At 43.5% G+C, this 21857-nt stretch overlaps 2 protein-coding genes across 6 annotated transcripts; both read right to left on the reverse strand.

Moving 5' to 3' along the window:
- Positions 1-522: 522 nt before the first annotated feature.
- Positions 523-12776, reverse strand: LOC115579138 (progranulin-like). Of its 4 annotated transcripts, none has more exons than XR_003983599.1 (12): positions 12630-12776; positions 12214-12363; positions 11812-12114; positions 11350-11523; positions 10900-11043; positions 9882-10728; positions 3739-3831; positions 3239-3391; positions 3007-3135; positions 2839-2871; positions 1961-2110; positions 526-1874 (listed from the first exon to the last, which is right to left on the reverse strand). XR_003983599.1 is itself a non-coding variant. In XM_030412649.1 (7 exons), the coding sequence occupies exons 1-7, from the start codon at positions 10069-10071 to the stop codon at positions 1378-1380; spliced, it is 1245 nt and encodes a 414-aa protein (XP_030268509.1). In that variant the 5' UTR covers positions 10072-10620; the 3' UTR covers positions 523-1377. The 4 variants fall into 4 exon arrangements, 2 of the variants coding, with proteins under 2 accessions (XP_030268509.1, XP_030268510.1); XR_003983598.1 differs by having other exon boundaries at positions 10900-11046; positions 12630-12774; XM_030412649.1 differs by lacking the exons at positions 10900-11043; positions 11350-11523; positions 11812-12114; positions 12214-12363; positions 12630-12776 and having other exon boundaries at positions 523-1874; positions 9882-10620.
- A 1345-nt stretch (positions 12777-14121) lies between these two features.
- On the reverse strand, positions 14122-21639 carry fam133b (family with sequence similarity 133 member B). 2 transcript variants are annotated; one of them, XM_030412927.1, is made up of 11 exons: positions 21476-21639; positions 20487-20584; positions 18842-18920; positions 18513-18632; positions 18397-18429; positions 18142-18213; positions 17766-17864; positions 17573-17614; positions 17311-17403; positions 15199-15249; positions 14122-14829 (listed from the first exon to the last, which is right to left on the reverse strand). In XM_030412927.1, the coding sequence occupies exons 1-11, from the start codon at positions 21497-21499 to the stop codon at positions 14734-14736; spliced, it is 807 nt and encodes a 268-aa protein (XP_030268787.1). In that variant the 5' UTR covers positions 21500-21639; the 3' UTR covers positions 14122-14733. The 2 variants fall into 2 exon arrangements, with proteins under 2 accessions (XP_030268787.1, XP_030268788.1); XM_030412928.1 differs by having other exon boundaries at positions 17573-17611; positions 21476-21638.
- Positions 21640-21857: the final 218 nt, after the last annotated feature.

Consider the following 21857-nt stretch of genomic DNA (forward strand, 5'->3'; position numbering starts at 1 on the left):
TGGAAGAGGGTCGTTAAAATGAGACAGGTCTGCATTCCCTTTGTGACAGAGGTGTGCTGCTTTTAGTGTCACTATGATTTGGTTTTGGTTTTTTCATGAATATTATCACAGTTTGAAATGCGGAGTTGGGATTCCTGGATTCAGTAATTAGCCAACACCCTAGTCAAAGTGAGTATTTAGTTTAATTTAGGTAAAGAATTGATGAATCATTCCCTGACTGCATGTTCACCAGGGTTCTGTGGTACTGGGCCCAGTGGAGCCCCCTCATACAAGTGTTGGCCACCACACTCTTGAATGCCTGAGAGCTGCATATATATATTGTGCTTCCCAGTAATGCATGCATTGACATTCAACATCAGGTACTATCCATTTACAGTCAAGCAATAATGAAAATAGGCTGAATGGTGCCTTCACCCTTCTACAGTAGATTTCTGGGATGCTGTTCACACCACTGAAGGGTGAAACCTAATAGGTGTTGTCTCTCATTTCCAAACTGATGACAGATGAAAAAATATAAGCAGGAAGGATATGAATAATAGTTTTACTGACGTGTACAAAAATTGCATATGAATAGCATATTATACATCAAAGAGAAAACTGGATCACAAAAGGGCTGTACTGACTGGGTCACCTTTATACACAGAGCCGTGTTATAGCTTTGAATGCTCACAGAACAAACATGTCTGAAACTATTGATACCTGCAAGTTTGGCAGTTTTTCAAGCAGAGCCTGGGTGTAGCTAGAAACAGGAAGGACAGGAAGTATGAAAACAGTCCTGTCAATATCCAAGTCCACAACATGTAACTGCATGTAATAAGATTATCCCCAGAGGATACAGTGGTATTCTCTAATCCAAGTCTGATACATTGGGTATTAAACGTAGATGGGAGGAGGTGGTGAACTTTGATATTTCAGACGAGGGCTGGTAAGGAAAATGCTGAGTGCAATGGAGCTCAGCTTTAAACTACATGGACAGATTCTGCAGGGAAATAAGATTTTTTTTTACACCTTTTACAAAAACAACACCTGGGTGACTGTGGAGATAGCGTGGGATAAATGAAGCCAAACTCATTTTTGTTCATTATAAAAGAAAACCTCTGGAAGAGCCACACTTTGAAATGGATATCGAACACGCTGCAAATCCACTTTGACTTAAATCGATACTATGAACCGTGATAAATAATAGATAATAAAACACTGAACAGACTGCCGAGCACTTGGACTGGCTTATTCCTCCCATAAACTGAACTAGTATCTCTCACTGAACAGATTTCACTGCAGTGGATCAGATGCTGATAATCACAGCAGCTTTGTATGTCTGTAGCAACTCGACCTTCTGTGGATTTACAGCCGATGACATCACATGACATTTAGACCCTATGGTCTGTGCAGTCTTATATGCTTTGTCAGACGAAATGTATTAGAGAATTGTCTGCCACATATACCACATTTGTTTCCCCTAGTGTGGCTTTGAAGATGCTGGATTAATCTCAGTCTGGACTCTGAACGTTTTCCACAAATTCCACAGATAGGGTTTTTATCCCCCGAGTGTGTGTGAACGTGTGTCCTCAGCATGTACATGTTAAGGAAAGTCTTTCCACAGGCTTTACAACAGTGACGGTCTGTGGGACTCTGACTGTCAGGGAACTCTGTTGATTTCTTTACATTTGAGTGCTTTTTCCTCTTTGAACTGGGTGCGTTTAAATGTGAAGGTTTGCAGCTCTTCTTCCAGTCCTCAATCTTTTCTTCAGAGCTGTGCTGATCACTGTTGATTGTTGATTGGATTGGAGCTTGAACATAACTTCCCACAGAGACAGTCTTGATTGCGGAGCATTGGCCGTGATCCACACCAACACCTTTGGGCTTCAATTGCTCTGTGGATAAAGGAGACGTTTAAAAGTTTAACAAGTTTTCACATGCAGTAAAAGGGACTTAAGCATGTGATGCTCTTCCACCAGACCTTCTCTCCAAATTTCCAGTTTCTGTTTGTCTTTGATTTGAAACAGCACTGGGGACTGCTGGTCCGGACTGTCATGGTTCTGCAGACACCAGGGTTCAGAGCTCAGGGGAGCCCCCTCCTCAAAGACAGCCACAGGGGTCTGATTGCTTTCTAAAGAAAGGGCAGAGCAATGTGGTTTTTTTTCGTTTGCAGTCAATGTGCACAACTATTACATGTGGCTGTAGCATCTTTACTGCAGTACCCCGAAGAAAAAACAAAAGATAGCAAGTACTATGATTATCCAGGAGTTCCTTAGAGTATGCAAAAAGGCATTTTGTTGAAGTGGTTTTCATTATTAAAATGAACTAATGTCAGTATACAAAGAGCCCCAATTTGCAGTCAAAACTATTCTTAAAGACACAAAACACTGGGTTTTTGCTCAGAACAGAAACGTGGTATGATTTAAGTCAAAAGTTTGACTTAAATCCCTTCATCTTGGGTTTGTCACAAACTGTTTGTCACAAACTGCCTGCTAATGCTCCTAAAACCTGAATAGTATTGACATATCCCACGTGTCCTCATTGGAAAATAGTATATTCATAATAAGGACAAAATTGTCATAGTTGGATTAAGAGTGGATTATTTGTGTGAATGTAAATGCAGTCACTGTATATGTAAAGGCACGTATATCATAATAATGTATTACTGCTGCATTATTGTGTAGAGAATGAATACATAGTTATGCAATCAATGCATTTGGGTTATTTTTGTACTTAGCAAATAATTAGAATTACTTCTAAATTGTGTTCATAGCATTATTCTAAAATGTACTAAAACTAGAAATTCATGATTTGGAACAACTGAGAGAAATCAGACCTGCTGCACACAGACATACTGACCTTCATCTTGGGTTTGCTGCAGTAATATGTAATCTGTGAAGTGAACAGACACAACAGTACGTCATCATGTCAACGATTACATCAGTCAGTAAAGCAGAACTGACAAAATTAAAGAAAGGAATTAAAAATAAGAGCAAAGTCAAGAGAAAGCAAATAAATCATACGTACGGTGTTGTTTAGACAGGTGCATCTCAAAGTTACATTTCCGAAACAGGATCTTCCTGCAACAGGGGCAGTGCCAATGACTTCTGCCCTTCTGGATCTTGTCTTTGCACCTACATGGAATGACAAACTGCTCTGGAAAGAGAAATGATGGCAGCCTTCTTTAATGTCTGGATGCTTATAAGAATATTGTTTGAACAAAGTCTCATATTCCATTTTAATTTCGTATCAACCTCACCTGTGCCATCCACAACAAAATGAACAGCAGATAGAAAATGCTTTTTCACCAAATGTTTCTCAGAGGCTTGAACACTCCTGATGCAGAAGGGACAGTTGTCATCGCCTGCAAACTTCATAAAGTCTGTCTGTGAAGTGAAGACACACTGCAGGTCTGGAAAAGAATTAAGATCGGATTTAGGTACTTTACAAAACATTACAGTAATTAGTGCACTGATTAGACTTACAAGGCACTTAAAAATCTTGTAAGGAGTAACTGAAAAATCTGTGTTACTTTTAGGATGGAGGAAAGACAACTGATGGTTAGCACAACACGACTGGATTAACATCTTGAAGTCGACAGCAAAAATATACATTAACTGGCTGACTGTGATACTGATTGAGACTCTTTCCTGGCAGGAATTATATTATTTTGCTTTCACAAATTCATAACATTATGTTGAGCGTCATGGAATTCAATGAATTTTAGGAGGATCATTTTTTATATTACTGATATCTTACCACCGGAAGTATGGCGGGGAGGATCTCTGTGCCTGCGAGGACGAGGAGTTGGATCTGATGCACAGGGGCTGGCATCATTTTTGACAGCTGGAGCTGTTGAAGATAAAAAATAAAACAGCTTGTAACAAAGAACTGGGAGCACCAATGTATTGAAAGAAATCTAAAACATAGCTTTTAAATAGATGCTCAAAACTTGCAATATTTTTGTGCCATTGGCAGAGTGAGAATGACATGAAGCCATGGTCCCGACATGAAGCCATGCTCCCGACATGAAGCCATGCTCCAGACGTGAAACCACGGTCCCGTCATGAAGCCATGCTCCCGACGTGAAACCACGGTCCCGACGTGAAGCCATGCTCCCGACGTGAAACCACGGTCCCGACGTGAAGCCATGCTCCTGACATGAAGCCATAGTCATGATATGAAGCCATGCTCCTGGCGTGAAGCCATGCTCCTGACGTGGAACCACGGTCCCGACGTGAAGCCATGCTCCCGACGTGAAACCACGGTCCTGACGTGAAGCCATGCTCCTGACGTGGAACCACGGTCCCGACGTGAAGCCATGCTCCCGACGTGAAACCACGGTCCCGACGTGAAGCCATGCTCCTGACGTGAAGCCATGCTCCTGACACGAAGCCATGGTCATGATATGAAGCCATGCTCCTGACGTGAGGCCATGATACTGACGTGAAGCCATGCTCCCGACATGAAGCCATGCTCCCGACGTGAAACCACAGTCCCGACGTGAAGCCATGCTCCTGACATGAAGCCATGCTCCTGACATGAAGCCATAGTCATGAAGCCATGCTCCTGACGTGAAGCCATGCTCCTGACATGAAGCCATGCTCCTGACATGAAGCCATGATACTGACGTGAAGCCATAGTCATGAAGCCATGCTCCTGACATGAAGCCATGATACTGACGTGAAGCCATAGTCATGAAGCCATGCTCCTGACGTGAAGCCATGCTCCTGACGTGAAGCCATGCTCCTGACGTGAAGCCATGCTCCTGACGTGAAGCCATGCTCCTGACGTGAAGCCATGCTCCTGACGTGAAGCCATGCTCCTGACGTGAAGCCATGCTCCTGACATGAAGCCATGCTCCTGACGTGAAGCCATGATACTGACGTGAAGCCATAGTCATGAAGCCATGCTCCTGACATGAAGCCATGATACTGACGTGAAGCCATAGTCATGAAGCCATGCTCCTGACATGACGCCATGATACTGATGTGAAGCCATGCTCCTGACGTGAAGCCATGCTCCTGACATGAAGCCATGCTCCTGACATGAAGCCATGCTCCTGACATGAAGCCATGCTCCTGACATGAAGCCATAGTCATGAAGCCATGCTCCAGACGTGAAGCCATGGTCATGACGTGAAGCCATGCTCCTGACGTGAAGCCATGCTCCTGACGTGAAGCCAAGCTCCTGACGTGAAGCCATGCTCCCGACGTGAAACCACGGTCCCGACGTGAAGCCATGCTCCTGACGTGGAACCACGGTCCCGACGTGAAGCCATGCTCCCGACGTGGAACCACGGTCCCGACGTGAAGCCATGCTCCTGACGTGAAGCCATGCTCCTGACACGAAGCCATGGTCATGATATGAAGCCATGCTCCTGACGTGAAGCCATGATACTGACGTGAAGCCATGCTCCCGACATGAAGCCATGCTCCCGACGTGAAACCACAGTCCCGACGTGAAACCACAGTCCCGACGTGAAGCCATGCTCCTGACATGAAGCCATGCTCCTGACATGAAGCCATGCTCCTGACATGAAGCCATAGTCATGAAGCCATGCTCCTGACGTGAAGCCATGCTCCTGACATGAAGCCATGCTCCTGACATGAAGCCATGATACTGACGTGAAGCCATAGTCATGAAGCCATGCTCCTGACATGAAGCCATGATACTGACGTGAAGCCATAGTCATGAAGCCATGCTCCTGACATGAAGCCATGCTCCTGACGTGAAGCCATGCTCCTGACGTGAAGCCATGCTCCTGACGTGAAGCCATGCTCCTGACATGAAGCCATGCTCCTGACATGAAGCCATGATACTGACGTGAAGCCATAGTCATGAAGCCATGCTCCTGACATGAAGCCATGATACTGACGTGAAGCCATAGTCATGAAGCCATGCTCCTGACATGAAGCCATGATACTGATGTGAAGCCATGCTCCTGACGTGAAGCCATGCTCCTGACATGAAGCCATGCTCCTGACATGAAGCCATGCTCCTGACATGAAGCCATGCTCCTGACATGAAGCCATAGTCATGAAGCCATGCTCCAGACGTGAAGCCATGGTCATGACGTGAAGCCAAGCTCCTGACGTGAAGCCATGCTCCCGACGTGAAGCCATGCTCCCGACGTGAAGCCATGATACTGATGTGAAGCCAAGCTCCTGACGTGAAGCCATGGTATTGATGTGAAGCCAAGCTCCTGACGTGAAGCCATGATACTGATGTGAAGCCAAGCTCCTGACGTGAAGCCATGCTCCTGACGTGAAGCCATGCTCCTGACGTGAGGCCATGGTCATGATATGAAGCCATAGTCATGAAGCCATGCTCCTGACGTGAAGCCATGGTCATGATATGAAGCCATAGTCATGAAGCCATGCTCCTGACGTGAAGCCATGGTCATGATATGAAGCCATGCTCCTGACACGAAACCATGCTCCTGACACGAAGCCATGCTCCTGACACGAAGCCATGCTCCTGACACGAAGCCATGCTCCTGACACGAAGCCATGCTCCTGACACGAAGCCATGCTCCCGACACGAAGCCATGCTCCTGACACGAAGCCATGCTCCTGACACGAAGCCATGCTCCCGACGTGAAGCCATGCTCCCGACACGAAGCCATGCTCCCGACACGAAGCCATGCTCCTGACACGAAGCCATGCTCCTGACACGAAGCCATGCTCCTGACACGAAGCCATGCTCCTGACACGAAGCCATGCTCCCGACGTGAAGCCATGATACTGATGTGAAGCCATGCTCCTGACGTGAAGCCATGGTCATGATATGAAGCCATGCTCCTGATATGAAGCCATAGTCATGAAGCCATGCTCCTGACGTGAAGCCATGGTCATGATATGAAGCCATGCTCCTGACATGAAGCCATAGTCATGAAGCCATGCTCCTGACATGAAGCCATAGTCATGAAGCCATGCTCCTGACGTGAAGCCATGGTCATGATATGAAGCCATGCTCCTGATATGAAGCCATAGTCATGAAGCCATGCTCCTGATGTGAAGCCATGCTCCTGACGTGAAGCCATGCTCCTGACGTGAAGCCATGCTCCTGACATGAAGCCATAGTCATGAAGCCATGCTCCTGACATGAAGCCATGATACTGATGTGAAGCCATGCTCCTGACATGAAGCCATAGTCATGAAGCCATGGTCCTGACGTGAAGCCATGGTCCTGACATGAAGCCATGCTCCTGACATGAAGCCATAGTCATGAAGCCATGCTCCTGACGTGAAGCCATGGTCATGATATGAAGCCATGCTCCTGATATGAAGCCATAGTCATGAAGCCATGCTCCTGATGTGAAGCCATGCTCCTGACGTGAAGCCATGCTCCTGACATGAAGCCATAGTCATGAAGCCATGCTCCTGACATGAAGCCATGATACTGATGTGAAGCCATGCTCCTGACATGAAGCCATAGTCATGAAGCCATGGTCCTGACGTGAAGCCATGCTCCCGACGTGAAGCCATGATACTGATGTGAAGCCATGCTCCTGACATGAGGCCATGGTCATGATATGAAGCCATGCTCCTGACATGAAGCCATGGTCCTGACATGAAGCCATGGTCCTGACATGAAGCCAAGCTCCTGACGTGAAGCCATGCTCCTGACATGAAGCCATGCTCCCGACGTGAAGCCATGATACTGATGTGAAGCCATGCTCCTGACATGAAGCCATGCTCCTGACATGAAGCCATGCTCCCGACGTGAAGCCATGATACTGATGTGAAGCCATGCTCCTGACATGAAGCCAAGCTCCTGACGTGAAGCCATGCTCCTGACATGAGGCCATGGTCATGATATGAAGCCATGCTCCTGACATGAAGCCATGGTCCTGACGTGAAGCCATGCTCCCGACGTGAAGCCATGATACTGATGTGAAGCTATGCTCCTGACATGAAGCCAAGCTCCTGACGTGAAGCCATGCTCCTAACATGAGGCCATGGTCATGATATGAAGCCATGCTCCTGACATGAAGCCATGCTCCTGACGTGAAGCCATGCTCCTGACGTGAAGCCATGCTCCCGACATGAAGCCATGATACTGATGTGAAGCCATGCTCCTGACGTGAAGCCATGCTCCTGACATGAGGCCATGGTCATGATATGAAGCCATGCTCCTGACATGAAGCCATGGTCCTGACGTGAAGCCATGCTCCTGACATGAGGCCATGGTCATGATATGAAGCCATGCTCCTGACATGAAGCCAAGCTCCTGACGTGAAGCCATGCTCCTGACATGAGGCCATGGTCATGATATGAAGCCATGCTCCTGACATGAAGCCATGGTCCTGACGTGAAGCCATGCTCCCGACGTGAAGCCATGATACTGATGTGAAGCTATGCTCCTGACATGAAGCCAAGCTCCTGACGTGAAGCCATGCTCCTAACATGAGGCCATGGTCATGATATGAAGCCATGCTCCTGACATGAAGCCATGGTCCTGACGTGAAGCCATGCTCCCGACGTGAAGCCATGATACTGACGTGAAGCCATGATACTGACGTGAAGCCATGCTCCTGACGAGAAGCCATGCTCCCGACGTGAAGCCATGCTCCTGACATGCGGCCATGGTCATGATATGAAGCCATGCTCCTGACATGAAAATTTCCTGTATTTATTGCTGCTGGCAGCTGCGACTCTGAGAGACATTTGGTCTGATCTGGCATTTTTGTCTAGAACACTGAATACCATGCCGACAGCTGCAAGAGTGAGCATTTGCTTACAAGCATGGCTTCACACAATGCGTCTGTAGTCCTTTCTGTGATGATGTCAAACAGTAACATAAATGAAAAGGAGTGATATTACATATTCGTGTTTGTCATCATTTTTTTTCTGTGTTTGATTGTCACTGCATTTTGACTTGTGCCAGATTAGAACACAACAGTCTCATACAGTCTTATTTAACGATGGCATGACATGTAAAAATGTCCTGCTGATCCATGATATGTTTTACTCAGTGACATACATGTCAGATATGTCATCACAAGATCACATGATTTGCTGAAGCAGTGATCAAAACATGCACTGTTTGCAGCTGAGCCTTCTTAAAATTGGTAAATGCATTAGCTATACAACACCAGGCTGACCAACGATGAGCTCATTTGAACACATTTAAAATGGTACTCAGGAGTTACCAAGATGATTCAGAAATTAATGCCATTTTAGGCTGTGGTGGAAACCTATAAAGATGCAGAATAACTTCAACTTGCTTCAGTTTCCAGTGATGGTTTGTGTAGCCTAACTGGTATCTATATGTGATCCTGTATAACTGCTGTTTTCCAGCAGCACTCCCGTCATGTGTCGGGCAGACCACTCCAGGGTCGATAGATGTCACTCTCCTTTCCTTTCCTGCACTTTAATACATCCACTCGGTCGATTAAACTAAAAATCAATTACTTCAGTACAGTAAGAACAACATGATGGCTAAATAAACTGCGCGTGACTGTATTTGGTTCTAATTAGAGTTGAACCAGAACTAAGACAAATAAGCGATGAGGTCTCTTCAGAGTGTCTCCAGTGTTGTCAGGAAATATGCAAATTTAACGTGATGTTATGAAGCAGCTATACAACAATCTCCACCCATGTTAGAAGCTAACCAGATTAGCTACACTTACTATGACCTAAAGTTAGCCTGTTATCTGAACATCGTGAACGTAGCTAGCAGTTAGCTTAGCCGAAGTGAGGGAAAACATTCACACGAACAGTTTATTTCCAACGCTACACACTCATCTCCGGTACATATATACACACACATCCCTCCCCCAGGTGTTTTCATGTTACACATGATTAAAAGCGGTGACGTTATTTAGCAATGCTGTTGCTAGCGGGTGAACGCTGACCACTACGGTGGCCTAGAGAGCGTGTAGCGGCTGCACAAACCTTCCGCCTCTGGTAACTTGGCTTTGACGATGATGTCTAACAAACAACGATGGCGGTCGTTTTCTTCCTTCAGCCGAGAGGCCTGCACCTCGTAATCCGACAGTGTCTTTTCAATTGCACCTAAAATTTCTGAAGTAAAAGCGTTCAGCCGCTCGGAGACAAAAACTTTAAGTTCGTCGATTTGACCCATCTTCTCTCCAGTCGCGCAGCTCCAGCACCGCCCGGAACCATTCACACGGGACAGACGGAAGGTAGCTAGTCGGAATGAAAAGGGCGCCTCCGGCCGCTCCTTTCAAAGTAAAAGCACTTAAATGAAAATCGCACTTAGATTTTGTGAGTGAGTGACATCATCGTAAATTAAAATAATAATTACAACATCATCATCTTCAGGGGAAAAGCAGGTGACACATTCAAATCAGGGGTCATGAATCAACACAGCAGATGAAAAACAATTAACTTTGTGTGCAACAATGTGTGTCAGTCTTCAAATATGACATAACGTTACAGATTTGAAGGAAAAACGGATAATCTGGTTGCAGAAAATGAAATTTGACATCCTTCGTGAAAACACTACAAAATATAGTTCCAAGCGACTAATCAGTTTCTTTATTTTTCTCCATTAAAGCTGTGATGCATTTTTATCTGAAATGTGTATCAAAGTATGTAAAAAACAAAACAAACTAAAAAAAAAAACCAGTGAAGTCACAGTGCACAAAGTAAAAGCATGTCTTCATTCTGTTTTGTCACGTCTCTGTGCTCAAGAGGCCGGAGTTCTGCATGTCATGGAGGAGGGGTCGCAGGTGTATCCATACTGACAGCAGTGCTGACCGTCTGCACAGCACTTCCCCTGAATCAGAGGAAAATTGTGGTGTTAGTACAGCATTAGTTATTTTCTAGGTTTTTATGGGCACAAGATGACACTCAAACATTTGTCAGCTGCATCAGTGTGTGGTGATGTGGGCAGACACATTTTCACATAATGATGATCATTGAATAGTTCTTTTTATCTAATCCATACCAGTGGGTAGGGGCAGCAGCTCCACTGGCCATCGGGTCGTTTGCAGCAGGATGCCCCTGCTGGGCAGTAAAACATGGAATCACAGCGAGTAACTCCGGCCTCACCGTTGCTGCTGCTGGCTTCTGTTACAGCTTTCATTGGTGTCTGCTGAAGGAAAACACACATTGAACATGATAAAATGTTTTAATCTAAGTATTTTATCATAAATCTATCTATCTATCTATCTATCTATCATACTGCATTTGTTTTTTTCATTGAGATTCAAACACACAAAATGGAAGCTACCCTACTTTATTAGGACTGGTGAGGTGTGATGTGATTAGATTTGGTTAACAGACATCACTGTGTGTTTCTGATGATGCTTAATCCTGATCAGTACCAAATGATGTGTCAAATTTTTCCAAGCGACTAAAAAGGATTTTTAGGAATGTGTACTGTGGTTTCTCTCACCTCCTGCAAGCTGCTTTTGTCCTCTAACGTTGAAATGTGAGCTGCGGGGACTGAAGTCAGCGGTTGTTTGGGTGTGAAAGGATATCTCAGGCCTCGCCTTATACAGTGTGTGTAACTGTAGTCACAGTCGTAGCCGTATGGACAACAGTGGTAGCCATCCAGACAGCACCGGCCCTACAAGGCACATATTTTATGGAACAATCAATACAGACTAGCACCAAGACTCCTCAAGATTAAAACAGTGACATTTCAGATGCTGTTTGAGCTAAAGGTCCAGTGTGTAGGATTTAGGGGCTCTATCGTCAGACATAAAATGACAGGAGGGGGAGACAAGGCAATTAACAACCTCACCACCAGATGCTGCTAAATCTCACACACTGGACCTTTAACGTCAACAGTGATAAAAATGAATTTCATCACAGTCATGTGTCCTATTGCACAAAGGTAATTAGGTCAACTCACAGGAGAGTATGGGCAACAGAACCAGGCCTGACTTGGATGTCTGCAGCAGGTAGTGTAATCAGGACAGTAGAAATAGTTGTCACAATGGACGACTGAACTCTTTTGTTGGTCTGGAACAAGGTTGTTTTCGAGCTCCAGAACGGTAGATACAGGTTGAACGGGAGTGCTCGGTTTCTCCGCAGCCTCCGTCTCCACCATGGGCACGCTCACCCACGGCTCGTTTTCCTTCTCACACATCTGGGTGGCAAGATTACAGCTAAACCCTGAGGGGCAGCAGTGGGCCATGTCAGAGCAGCACACAGCCTGAAGATGTATGGATGCAGACAGGAAGAGAGATTACCACCAGTGTTACAGGCTAAAATGTTACTCTGCGGGTTATGTTGCTTGACACATGTGATTTACTTTTGGATATTGACAGCAGCCATAGCCATCCTTAGTCACACAGCAGGTGGCCAAATCAGAGCAGACATGTCCGTCAGGACAAGTGATAGAGCAGGATGCAAACCCCCACGCAAACACTCCCAGTACCAGGCACAGAGTGAACCTCCACATCTGCAGAGAACAGCATTCACATGAAGTTTAATATATTACGTGCTGTCAAGGAAAATCAGCCGATTCAGTGAGTCAGATTCTGTGGTTTTGCTCTGGTGTTGCTCTAACTTTCAGTTCCATCTTAGCTGTAACAAAGATCTTCCTTTCTTAAAACAACCTCACTGAACAGTCATAATACACAGAAATGACTGATTATTAACCAAAATACAGACGGGTATGGCAGAAAGGATCTAACACAGATACATGTAGAAGATGTTTTTACTTGCCTTTTGCATGTGAAGTGATTCAACAGCTTCCTGTTGCACGTCTCGCACTTGCCCTGAACTGAACCAGCAGATACTCCGCTCTTCATTTGGCAGGTTGGACCCTCCCACTTAACAAAATCTGGAGGCCAAACTTTATATCACTCCCCTGAGTCTTGTGACTGTCAGGAAGCCAAGTGCTTGTAGAACTAGGTCCTACACAAGGGTAGGGTTTGGGTAATCATTGTTTGAGAATGAAAAACACACAAAGACACACTCGTGCACTGACACATTAGACGTGACTGTACAAGCACACACTAACCTTTGATACCATTACACTGTTTCAATCACATGAGCTGGCTGTACAATCTCAGTTTCACTGATGATTTAGAGCTACAAGATTTGTGTTTCCTGTTGCTGTGCTCATAAGTTTCAGACGGAAACACTGTACCTTTACTCCACTACATTTATAGTTACTTTGCAGGTCAAATATTTTATAAGTAGATGAGATTTAAAATCGGCTCCCACTCAACCAGCTGAATGAAGCTGAGTGAAGTTAAAGATATTGTGTTTGAACAGGCATCTGATATGAAATCTATATTATGTGAGAAAGTGGTTAAGCATATTCAAAAACTAAAATGATGAAATCGTGGAGAAATAACAGTTTTGACATTATGATGTCTAAGTAAAGTATCGCAGAGATATCTGCTTAAGTTAGCATGCTAACAGCTAGCTTCATTGCTAACTGCACTAAATAGCTAATGACAGTTACAGTGAGCAGCAGTTAGCAGTTACTCTGGCCATATTCTGACCCTTTTTGTTTTAAGCATGATTCAACAGGTGACCAACTCTTACATATTGCACCTTTACCTGTGAAAAGTATTGTTATTGCGATAAATGTAGTTTAGTGTCAAACGTAATTATACGACTCATTATCAAATCAGACAGTCTGAATATATGATTATCAGAGTCACAATTATTTAATGATTACCAGATAAAATACACTCACTCACAACAGTGCTACTTATGCAGCATGTAATCTGCAAAGTAACTGTAACTAAATGTAAGTTGTAGTAGAGTGGAAGTACAAAGAAGTAGTAAATGGAAATACTCAAGTACCTCAGAATTTTACTTAAATACAAAACAGTAATACATGTACCTAGTTACACTTCCTCACTGAGTGATTCAAGTATTTCTTCCAATTGTTTTTTACAAGTTAGTAATACAAGAAGTAGTGAAGCTATAAAGTAACAGCTCCATTGTGTTTCCTGTAACAAGAGAGGAACACATGGATCATGTGGTGTCATTAAAACAGATTTGTCATCTTGTGGTTGATATCCAGTTTGCAGCATCGCTGACCTTAATTACATTCTGAGGGACAGTAACAGCTCCATATAAAAAGTTGGGAGGTTAACAATAAAAGCAAATGCAGTGGGCGGCTCTAACTGCACCACGTGAATGTGTGATTTGAAATAAACAGTGTCTCATAATGGAGGTTGGAACTGAGGAACAGCAGTAAAGGCTTAAACAATACTTTATTAATGAATTCCCATTGTTCATACATTTACACTGCAGTGGAACGCTTCAGAGCAGAACAATATCCCTTGTATAAATGTTGACTGTGTGGCTCACATTTCTTAACATAAGTCCAACTTCAATATGAGGCTGGTGAGACATCATGTCGTCAGTCTACATGCATGGCACAGGCACTAGCATTAGCATTACCAGCCTCATCGAGCAACTAGAAATGCAAGATGTCGGGTTTGAAGCGGAGACGGCGTCTCCGAGAGGGTCAGCAAACTGGAGGTGTGGGCAAGTGCCGCTCACACTTAAATATCCAAGATGTGGGGAAAAAAATGGAATTCACTTCAGTCCTGTGGTGGAGGGAAACAGATCTACAAAAGGTTTGGTGATAAAAATCAACGGAAGAGATGTACCAGTAGTTGCCACTGAGAGGGATGGCTGCCGCCTCTCGATTTCACTTCACTCGAAACAATCCCAGCATTACAAGTCTGTAGGTCTCTTTTTCAAGCGTGATGACCAGAGCTGGATGGGAGAAGTTTGTTTTGACGTCAACGGCAAAAATGACACTACTAGTTGACTGTTGGGAGAGAGCGCACAGCCTCGGTTAGTCGAGCTCCGAGTCCGACTGAGAGGCCGCCTTCTTTTTCTTTCTCCTGCCGTGTTTCTTGTGCTTCTTTTTCCTCTTCTTCTTGGATTTGTCCTGTGAACATGAACAGTTGTCATTTGGTACTTTTATTTAAAATGAACTATTCATCTGAACTAGATTAACAATAAGGATTCAGGAGGGGTTGTTGCTATACAGGTGAGAGTTTGTATGGACTTCCGGCACACAGCTATAGACATATCGCCACGTCCTAACATATCTGTACTGAGGTACTGTGCAGAGTTTCAGGAACATGCACACCTTTCTGAAAACATCTTTCAAGTCAAAATCAAATCTGACCAACTCAATACATTTTTACATTTCAGATATTTGTCTTTTCTGCAGTTATCACATAAAAATCTGCCTTCCCAGCATCAAACTAAATCTTATTCATGTAACGTAAAATTAAAACAGCAAATCACTCACTGTGATTTTCTCCTTTTCCTCGCTACTTCTCTTTTTCTTCTTGGCTTCAGCCTGTGGAAGAGAAAAGGAGAAATGATACAAGGCCAAGGGGGAAGTCTTGAGCTATGCTGAATTAAGAAAAATCCTTTTCATGCAATAATCTTATTTCATCATTACTGGAAACTGCGGCAGCTGTTTAGCAACCGATATTCTGCACCAAAACAAGCTCAAAGTTTGTCAGTTTCTGGGTGAAATTACCATTTCATAAACTACAGAACAAAACTGATGAGAAAGCCTAATTTATCATAAGATGTTGTGGCAGTGTTGTGCAGAGTTTAGTCCAGAGTTGTGGCACGAGACTAGCGCCACCCGCTGTTAAGGAGGCTTATTGCATCTTGAGCAAGAGCAGAATGTACATGCTGCTGTGGAGCTGGCAGCACGTCAGGCGGTGTGTTCAATGCAACTTTTCTGCTGAACGGGTCAGACGAGGCAACAGAGTGGTCAGATAAAGGCAGTGGGCTGTTGGTTTGAGTCTGGGTGGTGTGTTGGGGCCTTAAACATCAGGAAGTTGTAACCTTTTTAAAACAAGGTTATTGTTAGTCTTTACTGCCTGTGTTAGGATTGAAATGATGATCATTTATCTGAATCTTCATCCTGTTAACAGTCATTTACTGAACATAATGTGTTTAGAAAACATCTGATGTGAGATGATGGCAGATGAAACGCTGTTGGAAAAGCTTGGGAGGAAAACCGGGCTGATCTTTGGGACTCATTTCATTTCACTTCACTCAACTTTAGAAACAATGTTAAAGACCATTTCCTGTGAATAATTCTACAATCTCAGGGCGTTTTCACACTTATAGTTCATTTACTCTGGTCCGAATCAGGGACCAACTTGTTGCCTCAAGTTTGGTTTGTGTTCACACAGCAAAATAAAACACTGTGTGTTAACACCAGCTTACAAATCTCAAAAAAGAGACAAACACCAGCTCTTCTGCTAATCCTTCGGTCGGGAACACTTCCTGTTGTTGTTTTTATGACACAGACCTATAACTGCGGTCGCGAGAGATCATGTGATTATCCAAGAACTCCTCGGCCTTGCGACGCCAGCTGTTTACCGTACTGCACCATGGCAGACTCAAAACGCAACCAACTGGGGTTGCCGGATGGCGGAGCAAAACTGGATCGGAGCCGTAACGCAGCGGACACGTATACAGTGGTAATCTGGGGTTAAGCACTGAGGCTTCGTGCAGTTGAGTCGGATGGAGGTTGGATCATGTTCACGAACTGTACCAGAGTTTATTTGGAACCGGACCGAGACCACCTCTTCAACAAGGTCTCGGTCCGGTCGTTTTGGTCCACATCCGAGTGCGATTGATGTGTTCACACCTTCCTAAACGAACTGCACCGAGGGGGTAAACGCTCCAGGGTTCCATTCAACCGAACTAAACAAGGTACGTGTGAAAACACTCTTAGTCACAATCAGCTGCTGTAATCTGTACTGTGGTGATGGACAGAAACTCTGTGGTATGTGAGTGAAAGTAATGGAAGAACTGAAACTGAAAACAATCTAGTTTGATGTAACTCTGTGTAAATTCAGATAAGTACACTTTAGAGGGGAAGATGTGTCGCAGGGATAACCTGTTTAATCTGTGACTGCTGCGTGTGAATGTGTCCAGTTGGAGATGAAGGTGCCTGTAACAGACCCCCCACACATCCCTCAGGCCTTCTGGAGCAGCTACCACAGCTCTGAACCTGCTGCTGCTGTTTATCCATGCAGAAAGACAACTGTTGATGCTACTTGAAAGTTAGATGGCATCCATGTTGCTCTCTGATACTTAAAGTAATTTCCATACCTCCAAACTTGAAATAAAAGAGGAACAAAGAGGTAAAAGAGGAACAGAGAAAAGATAACCTGGCTTAAATATTAAAACGTGTGATTTTCTGTTGCCGGCCTCATTCAGCCGTGACCGGCACTCATTAACATGTAGTTACAAAACAGCAGCTTAACAAATGTGTCAAAATACATGTTTTCTGGTCAAGTCTCTGATCGTAGATGTCTTTTAAGCATCATTACTGATCTACAAACATAATAATAATAATTATAATAATAATAATAATAATAATACTTACTATCTCCTCCCCCTCAGAGTCCACAGAGTACTCTGAAGATGAGTCTTTATAACTTCGCTCTGCCTTCTTTTTTCTTTTACGGCTCCTTTCATCCTGACAGACACAAGAATTGTTTCACCGTTATGACCGTTTTGTAACACTTGGACCAAAGCTGATAGACTTTACAGGAGAGAAACGCAGTGACTTCATCTGGAGGTCTGATAGAAGCATCACACATCTCACACAAAGATTGTTTTTTAGGTTAGCCACAAGAACAAGTCACCTTATCTTTGTCCCCTTCTTCCTTTATTCTTTTCTTTTTCTTCTTGGGAAGAAAAACAACATTTAGATTAGGCACTGGCATTTTAAATATCTTGAAGTCATTGTAAGACAATTGACTGCATGTGTTCAACACCAGAACCTGATTCTGTTCGCACAAACACAGGAGAAGTCTGCTATTTAAAAGAAGGCTGAACCTTGCTCTCGGCGTCAGATTCCTCCTCCGAGCTGTCCGATGCTCTCCTGGCCGAGGACTTCTTTCTCTTACGTTTCTTCTTCACACTTTTCTTTTCATCCTGAACACACAAATAGAAACACAATCAAACAGTGTAGCGAATGGTACATTTGACATTTCAAAAATGATAAGAGTCTGTACTACATAAGCATGTTCCCTAATCTGTTCTTAATTGTCAACTAATTCACTCGAGACTACTACAACCACACCACTGCAACATGTAAACGTTTCAATAAACCTACGACAGAGAATCAAAATCAAACAGTTCTAATCAATCAGTGGTGATTGATGTTCTAAGGTTGATCTAGCATCACACTGTGAAGTCTGTAATGACTTACTTCGTCTTCAGAATCTGAGGGGGAGCTGCTGGAGGAATCAGAACTCGATGAGGAGGAGGAAGATGAAGAATGCTTGACAGAAACACAATGAAAGCAGGGTTCATTAGACTTGACAATATTTGCTTGTTTGGAAACTGGAACACGATAGTAAGAGGATTAAATAGAGACGAGGACGAGCAGAGTGTGTGTGTGTGTGTGTGTGTGTGTGTGTGTGTGTCACAGCTGGCCATCACACTACTGGAGGTCTCTCCTCACCCTGTTGGATTTCTTCTTCTCTTTCTTTTTTTTCTAAAACACAAATGAAAAACCAAAGTGAGTCGATACATTTAGGAGTGAGATCATTCAGATGTTTGATGTTTGAGATTTCACACCTCTTTTTTCTCTTTCTTCTCCTCTTTTTCCTTGTCGGTTGTCTTTTTGTCTTTCTCTTTGTCTTTGTCACTTCCACCCAACAGCTTCTCTCGATTTTTTGCCAGTTCTTTCCTCCATTTCTGAAAACAACAATAAAAGTCTGAACAGTGTTTTCATCCAACAAGCTGGTCAGAGTTTCTCGTATGCAGCTGCACCTCCGTGCAAATATGAAGACTGGTTTTGCCATAATTTGACACGTTACTCTTCACACATACAGACAGGATTAAAAATAATGTGAAGAAACAGCTTGTGACCCGTCAAAATGTCAGAATACATAATGACAACATACATCATTCATTTTGTCCTCAAAGTCAGCCAGGGCTCGAGAGCCCTTCTTCTTCTTCTCCAGCTGCTCCTTTAACTCCTCCCTGATGAAGAGACGATAAATCAGTTACAATACATGTTGTTCACTTTGAAGGATCACATCTACCAAAACTGAAGAAAGAAGTCTGAACACTTCAGCAGCTGCCATTTTTAACATGCAATCTTTAAACTGATCCGTCATTTAACAGGAATTTACAGGAAACAGACAATGTATGACTCAGTGGCCCGATTCATTTCCAGCATTTGTTTGATTCATCAAGATTTTTGTTTTCCAAACAGTTTTCATGTAATTTAACTATAATTAGCCCCTTAACTAACTCTGTTGTACCAAATACAAATAATTTGGGTCACTTTTGTGTTTTTTTTCTTAGCGTAATGTAAAGAGGAGTTTTAATACAGACGTGAAGCTGACAGTAAATTAAATATGCCCCCTTGTGGCTAAGACTAGAGTTCATTTCGATTAAGACTTGATTTAAGAATTTCATTAGATATGAAAAAATACAAGATAATTAACATTTGTTAACTTTCAAGATCTTCATTATCTCTTCAAATCAAGAGACAAAGATCCATTTTACTTTCTACAGAACAACTGGAATCTCTCTTCTTGCAGAAAGCAAAATTATTTATGGACAGCACTTTTCCCTGCTTGCACATTCTGAATGTTTCATGGAAGGACCAAGAAATGTCAATGCACAAGTAAAAAGGTTAGATGATGGGGCTGACAGCTGAATGTGCATCATTTATAACTAATGCAACAGGCGATGAATGAGGTGATCCCTGGCTCACACACAGCTATCAGACTGCAGCATCCTCTGCTGGAGCAAAGCTGATTTTACATCTATGAACATTCGGGTGAAACACGATCAAAAAGTGAGGAAGCTGTCACATTTCTCTTGTCGCAGTGACATTAAATGTGAGATGCCAATGTCAATCAAATACTCGATTTTGGAGGACAGGATGCATTAAACACCAAGACAGACAAGTGTTCTTGCATAACACTCAGATTAGAAAAGTCTTGTTTACGTCAAACTATTTATAATAATTTCTGTCTATCGTGAACAAATCAGACTCTGATGCAGGCCAGAATTCAGAACACCGTTTTGCCTGACTTAAGTTTAAGTTTATTTATTTTGCAGGGACAGTGCACATTAATCAACATCACTGTAAATGTGCCAATGTTAGCCAGAAGTTAAGTTAGCCTCTGTCCTGAAAGTGCCCTCAGTTTACCGAAATAACAGCTAATGAATACAGACTTTAGAGCCCAGCAAGGATAGAATGCTCTCAGAATACGATACAGAGTTCATCGCTTCATCGCAACACTCGACACTTGTTTTGCAGCACAGTCTAATCCTGGTCTTGTAAACATTACTTATCTTCAGCATCCATCACAGCCCATATGACAAGTGCTGGTTCTGTCTGTAGGATGAGCCATGAACTAGAAAACTTCACATGCTCCCAGAACCAGAGCCTTAAAGACCTACATCTAAACATCTGTGATACTGATAAAGGTGGATGCAGCTGTAAAGAAAAAGGCATTTGTCTCTTTATGTAACTGGGGACCAAATGTTTATGTCAGGGTGGGCCATGAAGGAGGTCTGTCCTTCGCTCACCATGTTGGTCGAGGTCTGCTTAAATAATCCTGTATGGTCGGTCCGGAATTTGATGCCGGTCCTCTGGCTCGTGCAGCAGCGATGGGGTTGATGTAAGCCTGCGGTACCAAACAGAGGAGAGCATTTCACACAGTTTGAATGGTTGTAATTGAAATACACAGATACCAGATTATTATTAAAACTGCACAGTTTTGCAGTTTATTAGTATACTACAATGCAGCTCTACAGCACCACACGCATCCTCATAATAACCTTAAAACTGAAAAAGCACCTATCTATCAGATCTAATGCAGGACTGGTGTCTTCAAGTAGACCAGTTTTAGTTTGGGGTGCCTAATTAACTATAAAGGAACTGTAACTTCAGACAATGCCCCCCATCTCTCAGGAGACACTATGATATACCATACAAAAGGATAAACTGGGAGCGTACACCGTTGTCAAGAGAAAATATCTGCAGGATTAATAAAAATGGTTCACTTGTCCTGAGCAGACTGCAGAGTTTGTCCTAAATCACTTGACTGACGTTAGCCATGTTTGATAGTAATGTATGAAAACAGTTTATTAGTTTCTTAATGATGGTTCAATATTGTGTATAGCCTAAAGAAGGAACGGGGAACGCTGCGCAACACCAGCACGTCAAAACATTGCCTAGGATGTTATTAGCTACAGTTAGCATTTGTAGCTTTGCGCAGCTCCAATATCGCCGGTCGAGTCTGACTCTCGCCTTTTAGCGTCATCTGCAGCAAGATGCATCAAGCCATTTAAAAATAATTTTTTAAAAAATCCAATAAAACAATTTTCAGTTGTGTTTTCAACCCGATACACTGACGTAAACCTCTGTCCGGGCCTAGCATCAGGGTACCCAGCGGAGCTAGCCGATGCTAGCTGAGCATCACGTTAAGATGTGCTTGCTTTTAGCCTGGCTAGCTTAACAAATGTAGCCGTGTATTCACTTAGCAGCTCCACACACATTCTGCAACATAACTCACCACTCGATTGTCTCTCTTGCCCATGTCGAGTTTACAATAGCAAAAAATATCCAACAAAGAGAGCAACCATTAGTGTCACCTAGCTAACATTAACCTAGCCAGCCTCTTTCCCAGCCGCATTTCGCGAAGACCCGCCTTCCTCAGCAGCTGATTGGCTAGTGCTATACCTTCCAGACGTCTTGTGATTGGATGTTTCATGAGCAGCTGAGCAGAAAAAGGTAAACGCTGACCGGACCACTTTTTATTGATCTAATTGACCTAATTCCCAACTGTGGAGCTAAATACGAGTGAACTAGCAAATGTCAACCTTACTTTCAGACAGATCAGCTTTTTCCTGTCACTGCACCTCCATCCAATACATATAGATCAATAAACTGATGGT

This window comes from Sparus aurata, chromosome 3 (genome assembly GCF_900880675.1).
Source record: "Sparus aurata chromosome 3, fSpaAur1.1, whole genome shotgun sequence".
NCBI lineage: Eukaryota > Metazoa > Chordata > Actinopteri > Spariformes > Sparidae > Sparus > Sparus aurata.